The 18,888-nt window shown below is 37.8% G+C and overlaps 1 protein-coding gene across 5 annotated transcripts in view; it reads left to right on the plus strand.

The window, feature by feature from the left end:
* Positions 1–18,888, plus strand: part of si:ch211-63o20.7 (Serine/threonine-protein kinase pdik1l-B-like) — a 76,510-nt gene that overhangs the window by 14,296 nt on the left and 43,326 nt on the right. For 2 of the 5 annotated variants that reach the window (XM_061886543.1, XM_061886544.1), the window contains exons 4-5: positions 3,731–4,052; positions 9,243–9,760. In XM_061886543.1, coding sequence (XP_061742527.1) covers positions 3,731–3,969 — 239 coding nt within the window. In that variant the 3' untranslated portion in view covers positions 3,970–4,052; positions 9,243–9,760. Of the gene's footprint in view, positions 1–3,730; positions 4,053–9,242; positions 9,761–18,888 lie in introns of those variants that run through there. The other 3 variants (XM_061886546.1, XM_061886545.1, XM_061886547.1) reach the window with 3 other exon arrangements.

Genomic DNA, 18,888 nt, shown 5'->3' on the forward strand with positions numbered 1-18,888 from the left:
CAGCTAAAAGCAACTGCCTGAGAACGTATACTCGAATATCAGGATATAGTCATTTTCTATATCGCATGGAGCCAAACCTGCGATATATCGATGTATCGCCCAGCCCTAATTTACATATATCAATTTAAGGCATTTCGCAGATTTTGTGGGCACACACAGGGGAAAAGAGGAGCTAGCTTGAATATGAAGTCGTGAAAGAATAAAAGAATACATGCTTTTTACGTTCAACTGAAGTCCAACAGGAACCACATTACGGCAGAGAGTAAATAGCTAAGAAGAGATGAATAAGTCAGGAGAGATAATAATATTTATACTGTGCGGCTGCCGACAGGCAACACGTTTATCCATAAATATGAACGAGTAGATAGACGACACGCATCTTTGAGCCGCACGTTTATGGCAACTAGAGCCAAAATGTCTGACCATTCCATAGTTTCAAGAGGCAAGAACTTTATAATCAAAGATCCCTGCTTGCCGAGTAGGGTTGTTTATTTATTTTCTCACTTAGCAGGTAGAAGGAGGCTACTGTTCTCACATATCTAGTCTTCCATGTATACTGTATATCTATAGCATTCAGAAAACATCTGAAATGACGCAGTAGCCAAAGGAGGAGCCTTTTGGACATACTATTAATGAAATATAGTACATTTATAAAATGTTATACTAATACTTTACCCCGAATCGTAATGAAATGGTGTGGTGCCCACAGATTCCCACTTCTATTACTCTACATAGCTTGTTGGTTTACCATTGCTACAGTAATGTAGGTAATGAGGACATACAGTATAGTATCCTTAAGCTGAATAAGTCTTAGTCAACAACTACTGTAGATTGATACCTAAATGAATTCATGTGATCAGGTTCCCAGTTGTTTTTCAACAGTTGTTGTCCTTTGTGGCAATGACAGAAATTAATTGAGAAGTACTGCATTATCGATCCAAAATGCATAGTCTGTGTTTCTGCTTTTAATATTTTTTAATCAAAAATGCGCAAATTTCCAACATTGAAAATGCTGAACTGCAAATATGCGGCCTGCGGATGTATTACCGCACTGCATTCATTTTAATTATGTTACATATTCTTATGTACTGTTACATTTAAAAACTCACATGTATTTACTTGGTTTACATGATTTTGAATACATTTTTTAAATCGTTGTTTTCAAGCACATTATAATAACTATTTGGTTGCGTCCACCTGGCAGCACGCTTTAAGGCCGGATGAACTAAAAGTCTGTTGCCATAGAAACATGTCTCCATCATATCTCGTATGTGCATTGGCGGGAGACTGAATGCTGAATAGCAAATATGCTTGGATCCACTGTTTTGCATATGTATCAATATATTATCGTGGTTTAAAACATACTATACCAACTTTTTGGGGGGTATAATAGATGTACTGTATTGTAAATTTGATTTGCCTTGTTTGTAGCGCTCTTGCACAAACATCACATGCAAATTTTAGTCAAGCCACAGCTTAACTTTGATCTTACTAAACTTGCACAAATGAAGGAAAACTGTCAACAAACTCCCAGAGTTAGAGAAATAATTAATTTTCAGCCATTTAACCTTGTTTTTTGGGTTATGTTGACATGAGCCAGCCCTTGAAAGGGCTGTGGACATAAACTAAGTGAGATTGCTGAGATCAGGAGTGTCAAACTATTTTTAGATCAGGGGCCACATTGAGGAAAATTTATTTCCTAGTGGGCTTTGTATCTTGGCATGGTAACTTAAAAGTAACGACAACTGTGGGTCGTCTTCTTTGTTTTACTTTGGCCAAAAATAGAACAAGCACATTCTGAAAATGTACATATTAAAAATAGTTCTCTTGCCAAAACACCAAATTCCGAGGAAGAAATTGGTGCAATTTCAAAAACACACTGAAGGACAAAATTAACTTGGACTTTGTCTCAGTGTATCTACAAAGCCATTCAAACCTTAAAGGAGAACTGCACTTTTTTGGGGGGGATTGTGCCTATCGTTCACAATTATGAGGAACAAGAACGATTGTATTTTTGGGGGATTTTAAAGATGATTTAAAAAAAGCTTGAAAGATGCGGCTAATAGGAGTCACTGTTGTAGCCTTCAAAGCCTCTAAAACAACTTCAGCATTCTCCATCAATGTTTTATATACACACTTCAAATATATAATGTATTAAGTATTAACAGACACCTTCATAACTATGTAATACGTACAATATATACACTGCATATATATATATATATATATTTATATATATATATATTAACAGACACTTTCATAGCAATATGTACAATATACACACTGCAAGTGTATATATACTGTATAATGTAGTAGTAACTGACAAATTAATAACAATATGTAATATGTACAATATTTACCTTATTTTGGTCATTATAATCATTGACTGATTTATTTTTCCGTTTCCATAGCAACACACTTCCGGCATCAAATATGTGTTTCAACTTCCGGAAACAAACGCGAGTGTATTGTAATCATGACAGGCTTGGACAGACAACGAAGACGACTATTTCTGGACAAATGAAGATTTATAAATGTATATTTTTGAAACTGATTATACTGAGGATGAGCTGCTGCTTATAGAAGCAAACACGAAGGAAAAGTGAGACGTTGGAGCAGATGGAAGCCGAGAAAATGAGGTGAAAGTGACTTTTTGGTGCTATAAATCTGGAATTGGGAGCCAAGCTATTTCGACATAAATGGAGTGCATACCCGAATAAACCGAAAACATTTTTTCCTTGGACAGCTGGACCAAACAGTTCGTCATGCGTGTTATTACAACTACAGTACATAGGCTATCTGGCTATAAAATAATACTATACAGATACTGTAAAATGATCGTTCATGTTTTTCACATAGTACAGATTGGTGTTCTATCGCAGTGCTGTGCATTAAAAACTCAATTGTGTTTCATGTTGACGTAGAAGCTCGCTTATCTCTTTCCGTAGTTAGCTTTTACAGCTAATACAGTAGCATGCCGATGTGTTACTATGCTAGAAAGAGTTCCTCAGTGTTCACTCTTACAATAACAATGTCGCTACAACTTGGTTATTATACAGGTTACAGAACGTAAAGTACGTTTTTGAATGCATTTTTTAAGTGATTTCGAGGTAGAACTGATAAGCTGCACTTAGAACGAGCCCATTTTACATATTAAATGCAAAAAGAACAAAAAACGTTTGTCTTCTTGTTTCTCATAATGATTTAAGTCGCAGCCTATCTGGGATTGAACAAAATAAATAGTAGATAAAAAGTATTTGAGGTATCTTTTACCTCATTTGTCATTTCCACTTATTAATCCCATGCCAACTCAGCAAAAACCGTACAAACGGAAGTAAAAATTATTCAAGAGGGTCGAGTTACACTTTGCGTCCAATTCTCTCCTTTTGAGGGTGCCAACACACGACGTGTTAAAAGCACAAGTGGTAAAACAGCACCTTCATTCATTCATTTGGTCGAGGGGTAGCCACGCTTTACTGTGTACCTTTTACTAGGCATACTTGCCTAGTATCCCACTCTAAAATGTTTATTGCCTAACATAATTGCTATTGCGACATCTAGTAGACACATTTAGAACAGCAGTTTCTTTCACTCCAATTTGTGGCTCATTTTTCTACTTTGCAAACTCGTCTAACATGATCAGGCCCGCGGGCCGTACGTTTGACACCACTGCCCTAAATGGCTCAGCTGTGTTTACTGTGTAAATCATGTTCCTCCTTATTCCCCGTAGGTGCGTACGTGTGCAAGGGGCGCTGGTTGATGCCGCTGGGCGAGGCTTTGTGGGAGAACGCCGACCTCCAGCTGTGTATCCCCATCAAGTCCAAAAGAGCAACCCCGCTGCCACCGCCTCCCGGCCCGGCAACATGCAGCCTGCTTTTCCACATGCTCGCCTCAGACCCGGATTCGCGGCCCCCCGCCGACCAGCTGGAATCCGGCCTACGTGCCGCTCTGAGAGAGGACTCCTGCTGACACAAGGAGTCCTAATGGCCACAGCCGCCGCATGCCAACATGGCCTGTGGACTGCAGCGTCTTCTCCAGGCACAGATGACAAGGTAAAGCTGGGCCGTGCCAGGTTATTGTTGCTATTTATGTCACTTGTAGCTTAGCGTCACCAAGCTGGAAACTTAGGACAAGTCCACACAAACACAGATACATCATCAACGCATACTTATCTCTGCGTTTAGGCCTCTTGTCCACACGCAGACACATACTTTTGTCTTTAACAGGGTATCCGTGGGGTCTTAAAAAGTCTTAAATCCAATAATTTGAATTTCCATCCATCCATCCATTTTCTACCGCTTATCCCTTTTGTTGTCGCGGGGGAACCTTTTGCAGCTATTACAGCTTCAACTTTTCTGGGAAGGCCGTCCACAAGGTTGCGGAGTGTGTTTATAGGAATTTTGACCATTCTTCCAAAAGCACATTGGTGAATTCCCACACTGATGTTGGTCGAGAAGGCCTGCTTCTCAGTCTCCGTACTAATTCATCCCAAAGGTGTTCTATCGGTTTCATGTCAGGACTCTGTGCAGGCCAGTCAAGTTCATCTACACCAGACTCTGTCATCCATGTCCTCATGGACCTTGCTTGGTGCACTGGTGCACAAGGCCTTAAAATCTCATAAAAAGTCTTAGATACGATTTTGAAAGGTCTTAAACATAAACTTCAATCTTGCTTTTTAAATGTTTACATTTTCGATGACGCTAAAACATAACTACAAAACAGAACTAAAGTGGACTACCTGTGCTGACCCGTCAGAATTTATCAAGCACCGCCAGTTAAGCATAGCAACAGAGAAACTTAACAAAAGCAAAGCCAAATTACTTTCGTAAGTTGGGAAAGTAAAAGTCAAACGATTTGTGTCTGCTGAACGATCATTTTAATGCATGGTTGAAGGCAGTGGGTGGAAACGTATAAAAAAAGTGTTAAGCACCCAGATGTGCAGCCATCAAGGAGGGAAGTGTTTGTAAACACGGTGGTGAAAGTGAATTTAATGATAATGTTAACATCAAAAATTTGGTATTGGTTAGTTAGCTTAACCATTTTGTTTTCCAATGTGAAAGAGCAGTGAATGAATTCATATACTTAAAATTAATTCTGGACCTCCTGATTTTACTTTGTCGTATTTTTTTGTCCGTATGTATGTGAAATGGTCTTAAGTTATTTTCAAGATGGTCTTAAAAAAGTCTCAAGTCTTAAATTTGACATCTTTGAAACCTGCTGGGAGCTTGTTTATAAACGCAGACTTTTGCAATCGCTGGCCATAGTGTAGAGTTCCAAAACTCTCTGTTTAGCGTTTATGTACACGCCACAAACGGAGACTTGAGATGTCATTTATAAAGCTCAACAACACAGCCTTGCTGCCTTTTAAACACTCTATAAGAGGAACTCCTGTATGTTTGAACGTAAACATGCTGATATTTTCACTTTACATTGATTAAAAAGACTAATCGAAATGGGCTTTGCGCTAATGACAGTCAGCAGTTTTGGATCGTTGTCGAACCTCCACCAGGTGGGACAATTTTGACAAGCAAGACTTTTTGCTCTGTGTCATAAGAAATGTGCAACAATATCTTATGTTTTTAGTCCTTATTTAATGACAACTCATGAAGTCAACTCAAGTGTCTTGCTTCCATGAGCTGGATGCAACCGTGCACGCACGTAAAGAGCGACCAAACAACTAAAAAAAAAAACATAATGTAGTGTGTACTGATTCTAAAGACAATATACACTTCATTGCACATGTATAATTACGATGATTAAATGTTTTATAATTCCACAAGAGTTTTGCAGCGGCACACGCATTATATAGGCACTCAAACATTCAAAATGGTTTCCTTGGCTCGTCAGTGCATGCTGATTTTAAAAATGTACACTTCACTGCACTTGTAATTCATCACTGTGTTGCTGAACATGTTATAATTCTATCAGTGTTGGGTTCCAGCAGCACAGACGTGCATGCGCGCTTTAAACACTGAAAAAAGAGATGATGATGTTCCCGGGGCTTTTTGTACGTCATACTTGCCAACCCTCCCGATTTTTCCGGGAGACTTAAAAATTTCAGTGCCCCTCCCGAAAATCTCCCGGTGTAACCATTCTCCCGATTTCCACCCGGGCAACAATATTGGGGGCATGCCTTTTAAAGGGGAACATTATCACCAGACCTATGTAAGTGTCAATATATACCTTGATGGTGCAGAAAAAAGACCATATATTTTTTTAACCGATTTCCGAACTCTAAATGGGTGAATTTTGGCGAATTTAACGCCTTTCTGTTTATGGCTCTTTTGGCAATGACGTCAGAACGTGACGTCTCCGAGGTAATACAGCCCCCATTTTCATTTTCAACACATTACAAACACCGGGTCTCAGCTCTGTTATTTTCCGTTTTTTCGACTATTTTTTGGAACTTTGGAGACATCATGCCTCATTGGTGTGTTGTCGGAGGGTGTAACAACACTAACAGGGAGGGATTCAAGTTTCACCACTGGCCCGAAGATGCGAGAGCGTCTGCCGCCAGACCCCCATTGAATGTGCCGGAGTGTCTCCACATTTTACCGGCGATGACAGACATGGCACAGAGATGTATGGATAACCTGCAGATGCATTTGCAACGATAAATTCAACGAAATCACAAAGGTGAGTTTTGTTAATGTTGACTTATGTGCTAATCAGACATATTTGGTTGCGGCGTGACTGCCAGCTAATCGATGCTAACATGCTATTTACCGGCTGTGCTAAAGCAGACATGGCACAGAGATGTATGGATAACCCGCAGATGCATTTGCAACTATATTACGTTTCCTTCCAACCACATTTAATGCGAAAAAAAACTTACCAATCGACTGATTTAAGTTGCTCCAGTGTCACAAGATGCGAAAGTCCTGATCGTTTGGTCCCCACATTTTACCGGCGATGCTAACGCAGCTATTCGGCCATGCTATGGCTATGAATAGCGTCAATAGCTATTCGCTCAATAGCATCAGTTTCTTCTTCAATACATTCATATTCCAACCATTTGTTTCAAAACATGCGTAATCTGTTGAATCGCTTAGGTCGCTGAAATCCGAGTCTGAATCCGAGCTAATGTCGCTATATCTTGCTGTGCTATTCGTCATTGTTTGTTTACATTGGCAGCACTGTGTGACGTCACAGGAAAATGGATAGTGTCTTCGCAGAGAGCGAAAAAAAGGCACTTTAAAGCTTTTTTTAGGGATATTCTGGGACCGGTAAAATTTTGAAAAAAATTTCAAAAAATACAACAAGCCACTGGGAACTGTTTTTTATTGTTTTTAACCCTTTTGAAATTGTGATAATGTTCCCCTTTAAGGCACTGCCTTTATCGTCCTCTACAACCTGTCGTCACGTCCGCTTGTCGTCCATACAAACAGCGCGTCGGCAAACACATAAGTGAATGCAAGGCATACTTGATCAACAGCCATACAAGTCACACTGAGGGTGGCCGTAAAAACAACTTTAACACTGTTACAAACATGTGCCACACTGTGAACCCACACCAAACAAGGACAAACACATTTCGGGAGAACATCCGCACCGTAACACAACATAAACACAGCAGAAAAAATACCCAGAACCCCTTGCAATACTGACTCTTCCGAGTCGCTACAATATACAATACCCCTGCTACCACCAAACACCCCCCCATGTCCTGAATTTGGAGGTCTCAAGGTTGGCAAGTATGGTGTATGTGCACGTTGGTTTTAAAGCTATTGTACATGTCATTGTACGTTTAGTACTAGGGTGTCAAACTTACGGCCCGCGAACAGGCTTTATCCCGCCCGCGGGATGAGTTTGTGTAAAAATGAGCCGAAATGTTTTAATAAAAGAAACCGCTGTTGTAAATGTGTCCACTAGATATCGCAATGTAGCAATCCTTTGTATCTTTGTAAATTATGCTACATATTTTTTTTTTAAATAAATAAATAAACCACATGATGTTAGTGCACCTGTCGAGGAAAATGGGCAAACTAAATAACATCCTGTAATTTGATTTTGATACTTTTTAAAATAAATCTTAATAGATTAAAAATGAGCACCAATGAGTTGGTTGTTGAACATTATCACATAATTTATTCAGAAAGTATAAATATCAACAAATAAAGATAGAATACTATTGAGTGTAAAAAAAACAAAACATAATGATTTGTAAATTTTTAGAATGTCCTATTTTTTAACAAAGAAAAAAATCTGGAGTTGTCATTATTTTTAAGTTTTCGTGCCGTGATTTTACCAGTCCGGCCCACTTGGGAGTAGTTTTTCTCCATGTGGCCCCCGATCTAAAATGAGTTTGACACCCCTGGTCTAGTATATCACAATAAACATAACAAGAGGTGTCATGCCAATAAGTCAGCTGGGGCTGCTTTTTTCTAACCTGACTCTCTCCGAGCTCCACACATTGATCTGGGAGTTCACAATAGGAGATGTATTTCAGATGGCGGGGCCTTGTAAAAAAAAATATATATATATATTTTTTTATTTATTTGGATAAACCACTTGTCCGTTATCTTTGATGACGTGCTACTTTAACCACTCACAACGAAATCAACCCGTGACGCTGATTAGAGCGACGCTGGGGAAATCCAAACCTGGTCGGAAAAAGAACCCAAACATCCTTACCACCAATAAATGTCTTCAAAACCGTTCTCTGTTCATATTTTAAAGAGTTAATACTCAATCGATGTCGCAAAACAGTTTCAATAGCGTGCCTCCATTGTTGTTTGAATCAAAACAGTCACTTCGGCGCTTCGTCACATCTATGAAATCCCGCCCGGCGATCCTGATTGGTTCATTATTTTTGGCTATCTGGAAGGAGTTTGCAATGCCTTCAATCCCAGACCCTTGTGTGGAGCTCAGCGAACTACAACAGTCTGGCGAGAGTCAGGTTAGCTTTGTTCAGGCTTCTGATTGGACAAAATGTGCATGATGTATGTGTTTGTACAGAGACACTTTTGAAACTACACTTGTGTGGATGGAGATCGTTTTAACCCCAAATATGCGTTTTTCAAGCAGTCTGTGTTTGTGTGTATACGGCTTTAGTCCTTTGCGTTCCACAATATAGGTGCGGACGACCTGAAGAGTTTCCATGCTCTTCTCTACTTCACACGTGCAACCAGCAGACACAACAGCCATGATACAGCCAAATGTCTGAGCATTACTACACGAGTGACGTAAAATACATATTTTCAACAACACTCTTCTGTTCTGACCAAAATACGTCTCTTTAGGCTTTTTACCCCAACCAGCCGGACGTTTCCGAATGATTTGTTTGAAACCTCCAATGTTGCAACAGGAAGTGCGGTGCGATCTTCAAAGTACAGTGGAACCTCGATTTTTACAAACCCCTCATTTTGCAGACTTAGCCAAATATGCCTCTGTCTGCTTCATTCGTTCATTTTGTGTCCCGCTGGCAGCCATTGAGAGATTGACGACGCGGGATTCATATCACAGCAAGTTTTAATCGTGATGAGACTGGACGGCCAGTGTGCTCTCCTAAGAGTACACACGGCTCCTCCTCCCCCTCCTCATGTCCTCTCCTTTCCTTTCTCTTCGGCAGCTCATTTGCCCATGACGATTTAAAGTTAATTTTTTATTTATTTGTATTGTTGTAGCAATATGATTTTGGGATTTTTGATTGTTTTGTGTATCAATGGGACTTCTGTGTTGGCAGAGCAGCGCATACAGGACAGTTCAGCTTGTCATTGTTGATACATTGATATTGCTAATAAAGACAAATAATTCATCACTTCTTTGTTACGTTTGTCTGATTTATAGGACAGTATGACACCTTATATTGTGTACAAACCTTCACAAAAATACAGAACCCATTATTCATATTTACATTTCTTATGGAGGAATTTTATTCGCTATTCCAACTTTTCTGTATATGAACCAATTAAGTTCATAAATCGAGGTTCCACAGTACCATAAGTCTCGAACCAGCCAGGTTTGAGACGTGCCGATGGATGGGCCACCAATCGTTGTCAATGAGTACCTTTTCAAAGTCGTTTATTTTTGATGACTCTGCTGACCAACGTGTTACTTGCTTACTTTATATCATGCCCTCCATTTTGGCAAACAAACATTTCTTAGTAGCTTACAGGAGAACTGCACTTTCCAAGTTTGATTTATGATGGTATAATGGTGCCTTAAAAAGTTTGAGGCACATTTATAAACTGATGACCCGTAAATACCCTGCAGTTAAAGAATATGGCACTGGTCTATTTCACATCCATCGGGGTAATGTGTGGAGCCAAAAAGATGAGACTAATATCAAAATAGCAATATTTATGGACCAGACTGGAGAATAAAGATGATAAAAATGTGTTTTATGGTGGCCCAACTGGGAATGAAGCTCTGTCCCTTCTTCACAACTACACTTGGGATTTTTCATTTAGGCACTTGATTACGTGGAATTATTTACTTGTTTGTTACGCAATACTTGTGTACGATATCACATATGCAAACCGAGCTTTTGGACATTGTGGTATTAAAGTGTGGCGTACTACTGTACTTGTAAAAAGTGGTTGAAGTCCACAATAGCACTTTAATTCCTTTTGAAGAAACGTAACTTTCTGCATCAAAACTTGACACCCTTTGGATTCACTATTATGAACCTTTTCATACATATTTAACATTCCAGGGACTTTATTAACACAGGTGTGTGTGTGTGTGTGTGTGTGTGTATATGTATATATATGTATATATATATATATATATATATATAAATTATGTGTCTGAGTTATTTACACAGAAATATTTTGTAAATGTTTATTTACATTAATCGCTTTCAAATGACGTAAAACGACTGATGAAAGAAAACTGAAGTCATCGCCATGGACCCACTTACTGTGCAAGCTAGCTCAACAATCAGCTAAACAGACTGAATAAGAGGCGTCGTCCACTTTTTGCTGAATATACTGAGGAAACAATACAAAAAGAATGCCATTGAGAGTTAATAATACCAACACAAACACTCGTGAACGTGTTAGCATATTAGCTCATGCTAACCACGCCCTCTTGATTACATTATGACAGCACAGACAAATATGCACAAAAACACTCAAAGACATCACACATGGGATGCTTTAGTAGGCAAGAATTGTTTTAGTTATATTGTAAAACTTACAAAAGTTGCTTGGAGTAACGAATGAAGCATCCAAATGAGTAAAAACGCTATGGATGACTAGAACACATGTCTACTTCCCTTTGAAAGCACCACAGGTACATGGAAAGACCCAGCAGTAAGTGCACTCATCCAAAAGATGGCACCAAAGCACAAACAAAAAACACTTTTTTTTATGGCTTCAGCAAAGAAAATCAATAAATTAGCCTCACCGTTTTATAAGCCACAGGGTTTGAAGTGTAGGAAAAAAGTAGCAGTTTTTAGTCCGGAGTATAGATAATTAATTAATAGTAACATTTAGAGAATACAAATTAGTAATAATAGCAATAGATAGACAAAAAAACATGGTCGATTTAAAAAAGTGTGTTTCTAACTTTTTTAATGCAGGCATGCATAATGATTTTTGTTTATCCTCCCCTGCATGTTTGACTGGTCTTCGGTCTTAGGGAGGCACACGTCTGAGAGATGATATTGTTGCATGACGAACCGTGCAATATGCTGAATGCCCCCATAAATTCCACAAGATGATAAAAAAAAAAAAAGATGGCCGCCACCTAAGGCTACTTTATGGATCTCCGTAGACGGCGTGAGCGGGACACTTAAGTGGCGTTAATCCCCGCGTGTTCAGTCGTTAGCGTCACCTCAGCTCAGTGAGGTCATCTCTGACAGATCTGCAACCTTTATTGCCGTGACAACCACTCACGTTTCTGGACGGCCATTAGCTCCCTGGCGCCACCTTTAACACCTCGCCGCCTTTCCTGGTATTGGAAAAGGAGATGCACAGCAGGGGTGTGCAAAGTGCGGCCGCATATTGTAAAAATACTAGAATTGTTGACATTGTGTAAAACACTTACATTATCGACATTGTGTAGAAATACTTCAATTATTGACGGAGTGTAAATACTTACATTTTTGACATGCTGTAAAAATACTTCAATTATGACAGGTAAAAATATTTAAATTATCGACAGTGTAAACAAATTTACAAACCCCGTTTCCATATGAGTTGGGAAATTGTGTTAGATGTAAATATAAACGGAATACAATGATTTGCAAATCCTTTTCAACCCATATTCAGTTGAATGCACTACAAAGACATTTGATGTTCAAACTCATAAACTTTTTTTTTTTTTTTTTGCAAATAATTAACTTAGAATTTCATTGCTGCAACACGTGCCAAAGTAGTTGGGAAAAGGCATGTTCACCACTTTTACATTACCTTTTCTTTTAACAACACTCGTTTGGGAACTGAGGAAACTAATTTTTGAAGCTTTGAAAGTGGAATTCTTTCCCATTCTTGTTTTTACGTAGAGCTTCAGTCGTTCAACAGTCCGGGGTCTCCGCTGTCTTATTTTACGCTTCATAATGCGCCACACATTTTCGATGGGAGATAGGTCTGGACTGCAGGCGGGCCAGGAAAGTACCCGCACTCTTTATTTTTTTTTTTTACGAAGCCACGCTGTTGTAACACTTGTCTTGCTGAAATAAGCAGGGGCGTCCATGATAACATTGCTTGGGTGACAACATATGTTGCTTCAAAACCTGTATGGACCTTTCAGTATTAATGGTGCCTTCACAGATGTGTAAGTTACCCATGCCTTGGGCACTAATACACCCCCATACCATCACAGATGCTGGCTTTTGAACTTTGCGCCTATAACAATCCGAATGGTTATTTTCCTCTTTGTTCTGGAGGACACCACATCCTCTGTTTCCAAATATAATTTGAAATCTGGACTCGTTAGACCACAGAACACCTTTCCACTTTGCATCAGTCCATCTAAGGTAAGCTTTGGCCCAGCCAAGCTGGCAGCGTTTCAGGATATTGTTGATAAATGGGTTTGGCTTTGCATAGTAGAGTTTTAACTTGCACTTACAGATGTAGCGACCAACTGTAGTTACTGACAGTGGTTTTATGAAGTGTTCCTGAGCCCATGTGGTGATATCCTTTACACACCGATGTCGGTTTTTTGATGCAGTACCGCCTGAGGGATCAAAAGTCCGTAATATCATCGCTTACGTGCAGTGATTTCGCCAGATTCTCTGAACTTTTTGATGATTTTACGGACCGTAGATGGTAAAATCCCTAAATTCCTTGCAATAGCTCGTTGAAAAATGTTGTTCTAAAACTGTTCGACAATTTGCTTACAAATTGGTGACCCTCGCCCCATCCTTGTTTGTGAATTACTTAGCATTTCATGGAAGCTGCTTTTATACCCAATCATGACCACCACCTGTTCCCAATTAGCCTGCACACCTGTGGGATGTTCCAAATAAGTGTTTGATGAGCATTCCTCAACTTTATCAGTATTTATTGCCACCTTTCCCAACTTCTTTGTCACGTGTTGCTGGCATCAAATTCTAAAGTTATTATTTGCACACAAAAAAATGTTTATCAGTTTGAACATCAAATATGTTGTCTTTGTAGCATATTCAACTGAATATGGGTTGAAAATTATTTACAAATCATTGTATTCCTTTTATATTTACATCTTACACAATTTTCCAACTCATATGGAAACGGTGTTTGTAAATTATTGACAGTGTAAAAATATATAAACTATTGACATATTGTAAAATATTTCAATTATTGACATTTGGTTAAAAAAAATACATTTTTGACATAGTGTAAAAATATTTAAATCAACCGTGTAAAAATACTTCAATTATTGAAGTAGTTTAATAATACTTCAATCATTGACATCTGGTAAAAAATATTTCAATTAACATAGTGTAAAAATATTTAAATGGACAATGTAAAAATACTTCAATTATTGACATACTGTAAAATATTTCAATTATAGATATCGGGTAAAAAATATTTCAATTGACGTAGTGTAAAAATACTTCACTTTTTGACGCAGTGTAAAAATATTTTCATTGACAGTGTAAAATTAATTAAATTATTGACGTAGTGTGAAAATACTTCAATTATTGTCGTGGTGTAAAAATACTTCCATTATTGACATAGTGTAAAAGTATTTCAATTATTGACCGTGTAAAATATTTCATTTATTGATATCTGGTAAAAAATACTTCAATTATTGGCGTAGTATAAAACTACTTCACTTATTGACACAGTGTAAAAATATTTAAATTGAGTGTAAAAATATTTAAATTATTGACGCAGTGTGAAAATACTTCAATGTTTGACCTAGTGTAAAAATACTTCAATTATTGACATACTGTAAAATATTTCAATTATTGATATCTGTTAAAAATACTTCAATTATTGACGCAGTGTAAAAATATTTGAATTATTGACAGTGTGAAAATACTTCAATTATTGACATAGTGTAAAAATATTTGAATTATTGACGTAGTGTAAATATATTTAAATTGACAGTAAAAATACTTCAATTATCGACATAATGTAAAAATACTTCCATTGACGTATTGTAAAAATATTTCAATTATTGATATCAGGTAAAAATATTTAAATTATTGACAGAGTGTAAAAATACTTCAATTGACGTATTGTAAAAATATTTCTATTATTGACGTGGTGTAAAAATATTTAAATTGACAGTGTAAAAATACTTCAATTATTGACGCAGTGTAAAAATATTTAAATTGACTGTGTAAAAATATTTGAATTATTGACAGTGTGAAAATACTTCAATTATTGACAGTGTAAAAATATTTGAATTATTGACGTAGTGTAAATATATTTAAATTGACAGTAAAAATACTTCAATTATCGACAATGTAAAAATACTTCCATTGACGTATTGTAAAAATATTTCAATTATTGATATCAGGTAAAAATATTTCAATTATTGACGTAGTGTAAAAATACTTCAATTGACGTATTGTAAAAATATTTCTATTATTGACGTGGTGTAAAAATATTTAAATTGACAGTGTAAAAATACTTAAATTATTGACAGTGTAAATATTTAAATTGACGGTGTAAAATACTTCAATTTGTGTAAAAATACTTCAATTATTGACAGTGTAAAAATGTTTACATTATTGACAGTGTTAAAATATTTAAATTTACAATGTAAAAAATACTTAAATTATTGAAGTAGTGTAAAAACCCTTCAATTATTGACATAGTGTAAAAATACTTCAATTATTGACATCAGTTAAAATATTTCAATTATTGACGTAGTGTAAATATTTAAATCATTGACAGTCGTAGTGTAAAAATATTTAAATTGACATCGGGTCAAAATACTTCAATTATTGACGTACTGTAAACATATTTCAATTATTGACAATGTAAAATTACTTAAATTATTGGCATGATGTAAAAAACTTCAATTGTTGACATACTGTAAACATATTTCAACTATTGACTGTAAAATAACTTAAATTATTGGCATGGTGTAAAAATACTTATTGACGTACTGTAAAAAATACTTCAATTATTGACGTACTGTGAAGTATTTCAATTATTGACATCAGTTAAGAATATTTCAATTATTGACAGTGTAAAAATACTAACATTTTTGACTTAGTGTAAACAGTATTCAAACTATTGACAGTGGAAAAATACTTCAATTATTGTCGTAGTGTAAGAATATTTAAATAATGGACAGTGTAAAAGTATTTAAATTGACATTGGGTTAAAATACTTCAATCATTGACGTAATGTAAATTTACTTCAATTGACAGTGTAAAATGACTTCAATTATTTACTTTGTGTAAAAATACTTCAATTATTGACAGTGTAAAAATATGTCAATTGGCGTACTGTAAAAATACTTCAATTATTGACGTACTGTAAAATATTTAAATTGACAGTGTAAAAATATTTCAGTTGACGTAGTGTAAAAAATACTTCAATCATTGACATTGTGTTGTAAGTCGTAACATAAAGTGTTTTTATCTTAACTACCTGGCGTAGCGACGTTACATTTAGCCTTTTCAGCATGTTTTGAATGTCATTTAGTGTTCGGTGTGGAGGTTTGGTGTCCTACTTGGCAACGATGCAAGTGGACACCCTGACCAGACGTGAAACATCCAACCTTTAAACAGGATCTGCACTTCTTCAGCTCATGTTGCAGTCAAATCCAATCCTGGTCTCAGCAGAACTGGAAGAGTCTTTCAGATAGTACCGCTAACAGCGAGGAGCGTGCCACCCTGGCCGATGCGTCAGGACTGCAACGGCAGTCACGACACAGACGCCGCATGCAGGAAGTGACACATCCGCTCCTCTGCTGCAGTCCACCTTGAGTCAGGACTGTAGCAGGTCCGTGCATCAGGAGTCAGTTTTTACTAAGTTCTCGAAACCCTTCCAGGAAATCGTGGCTGCATAGCCAGAAAAATGATGGGGAGTTTTAATTGCAGAGGCTGTGTCGTGCATGCGCTGCTAAAAGAGCATCATTAGGTCTTCTGCAGGGGCTCAGTCTGCACTCGGGGAGGGGAGGAAGTTATCTAAAGTCAATGAACCTTGGCAACACAATAGAATAGAACTTTAGAAAAGGCCTACTGAAACCCACTACTACCCACCACGCAGTCTGATAGTTTATATATCAATGATGAAATATTAACATTGCAACACATGCCAATACGGCCTTTTTAGTTTACTGAATTGCAATTTTAAATTTCCCGGGACATTTTTCTTGAAAACGTCGCGTTATGAATATGAGCGCTGCACACACACACAGCTAAAAGTCGTCTGCTTTATTGGCATAATTATACAATATTTTGTAGATCTGTGTTGCTGAATCTTTTGCAATTTGTTCAATTAATATTGGAGAAGTCAAAGTAGAACAATGGAGTTAGGAAGCTTTAGCCTTTAGCCACACAAACACACAATGATTCCTTGTTTAAAATTCACGGAGTTGAAACTTAAATATGGATCACTTGTCAACCAGCAGGTTTCGGTGAGAAAATTGTGGTTAAAAAGTCACCACTTACCGGATATCAGCTGAGCTTGCGCCTCCCGTACAGCTGCCGTCGACTTCCCCGAGACACTGCGCGTCAACACTCGGCCGTGGGCGTACACCTCCGACTATCAGGTACTATTAAACTCACTAAAACACTAGCAACACAATAGAAAGATAAGGGATTTCCCAGAATTATCCTAGTAAATGTGTCTAAAAACATCGGAATCCGTCCCAATGTAGTCCGTCGCTATCAATATCCTCAAAAACAAATCTTTCATCCTCGCTCAAATTAATGGGGAAATTGTCGTTTTCTCGGTCCGAATAGCTGTTTTTGTTGGAGGCTCCCATTAAAATCAATGTGAATATGTGTCTGCGACTTCCGGTAGAAGCAGGACTTTTCTCCAGTTGCGAACTTTATCGTGGATGTTCTCTACTAAATCCTTTCAGCAAAAATATGGCAATATCGCGAAATAATCAAATATGACACATAGAATAGACCTGCTATCCCCGATTAAATAAGAAAATCTCATTTCAGTAGGCCTTTAGAAAATTACAAGGAAATCAGTTTAAAGCACAACCGCCCCAAAGAGGTAGGAAGGAAAGGTAAACGTGGTGGAATTGTAGATGACGGCGAACAACAGCACCCCAAAGGTTTCTCTCCACAGTTGTTCATTTTGGCCTTGCAGAGCAGAAAGCTTCCCCGAGATGTTCTCAATTTTGCGATTCCATTCAGAAGTCGTCAAAAGTTTCAGTGCTTGCAGCCCTGCCCGTCCTATCCATCAGGACGGGCTGCCTGTTGCCTCCTCCTTTTTATTGTCATTCAAATTTGAACTTTACAGTACAAATAAGAACAACATTTTGTTGCATTAGCTCTTGGTAGTGCAGGATTTTAAAAAAAAGCAATAAGATGCAGATATAAATAAATAAATTACTGCACAGATAAATACATTGCACTTTTTCACATGCGTCCATGTTTACGGATGTATGTTGTCTTTTTTATTCCAGCGAGTTAATCCATTTTGGGGGGAGTTGAGGGGATCATTTAATTATGATGCGTTCAAGAGTCTTATGGCCTGAGGGAAGAAACCGTTACAGAGCCTGGAGGTTCTGCTACGGAGGCTGCGGAACCTCTTCCTAGAGTCCAGCAGTGAAAACAGTCCTTGGTGGGGGTGGGAGGGGTCTTTGCAGATTTTCTGAGCCCTGGTCAGGCAGTGGCTTTTTGCGATCTCCTGGATAGGAGGAAGATTAGAGATTTCCGATATCATCGGCCGATAAATGCTTTAAAATGTAATATCGGAAATTGTCGGTATCGGTTTCGAAAAGTAAAATTTAGGACTTTTTAAAACGCTGCTGTGTACACGGACGTAGGGAGAAGTACAAAGCGCCAGAAAACCTTAAAGGCAGTGCCTTTGCGTGCCGGCCCAGTCTCATATCTACGCAATTTCACACACACACAAGTGAATGCAATCATACTTGGTCAACAGCCATACAGGTCACACTGAGGGTAGCCGTATAAACAACTTTAACACTGTTACAAATATGCGCCACATTGTGAACCCAAACCAAACAAGAATGACAAACATATTTCGGGAGAACATCCGCACCGTAACACAACATAAACACACCAGAACAAATACCCTGAACCCCTTGCAGCACTATCTCTTCCGGGACGCTACAATATACCCCCCCAACCCCCGCTATCCCCTACCACCGCCCACTTCAACCTCCTCATGCTCTCTCAGGTAGAGCATGTCCCAAATTCCATTCTGCTGTTTTGAGGCATGTTATAAAAAATAACGCACTTTGTGACTTCAATAATGTTGGCATTTTTTTTCCATAACTTGAGTTGATTTATTTTGGAAAACCTTGTTACATTGTTTAATGCATCCAGCGGGGCATCACAACAAA

The sequence above is a fragment of the Nerophis ophidion genome, linkage group LG24 (assembly GCF_033978795.1).
Source record: "Nerophis ophidion isolate RoL-2023_Sa linkage group LG24, RoL_Noph_v1.0, whole genome shotgun sequence".
NCBI classification, from domain to species: Eukaryota; Metazoa; Chordata; class Actinopteri; order Syngnathiformes; family Syngnathidae; genus Nerophis; species Nerophis ophidion.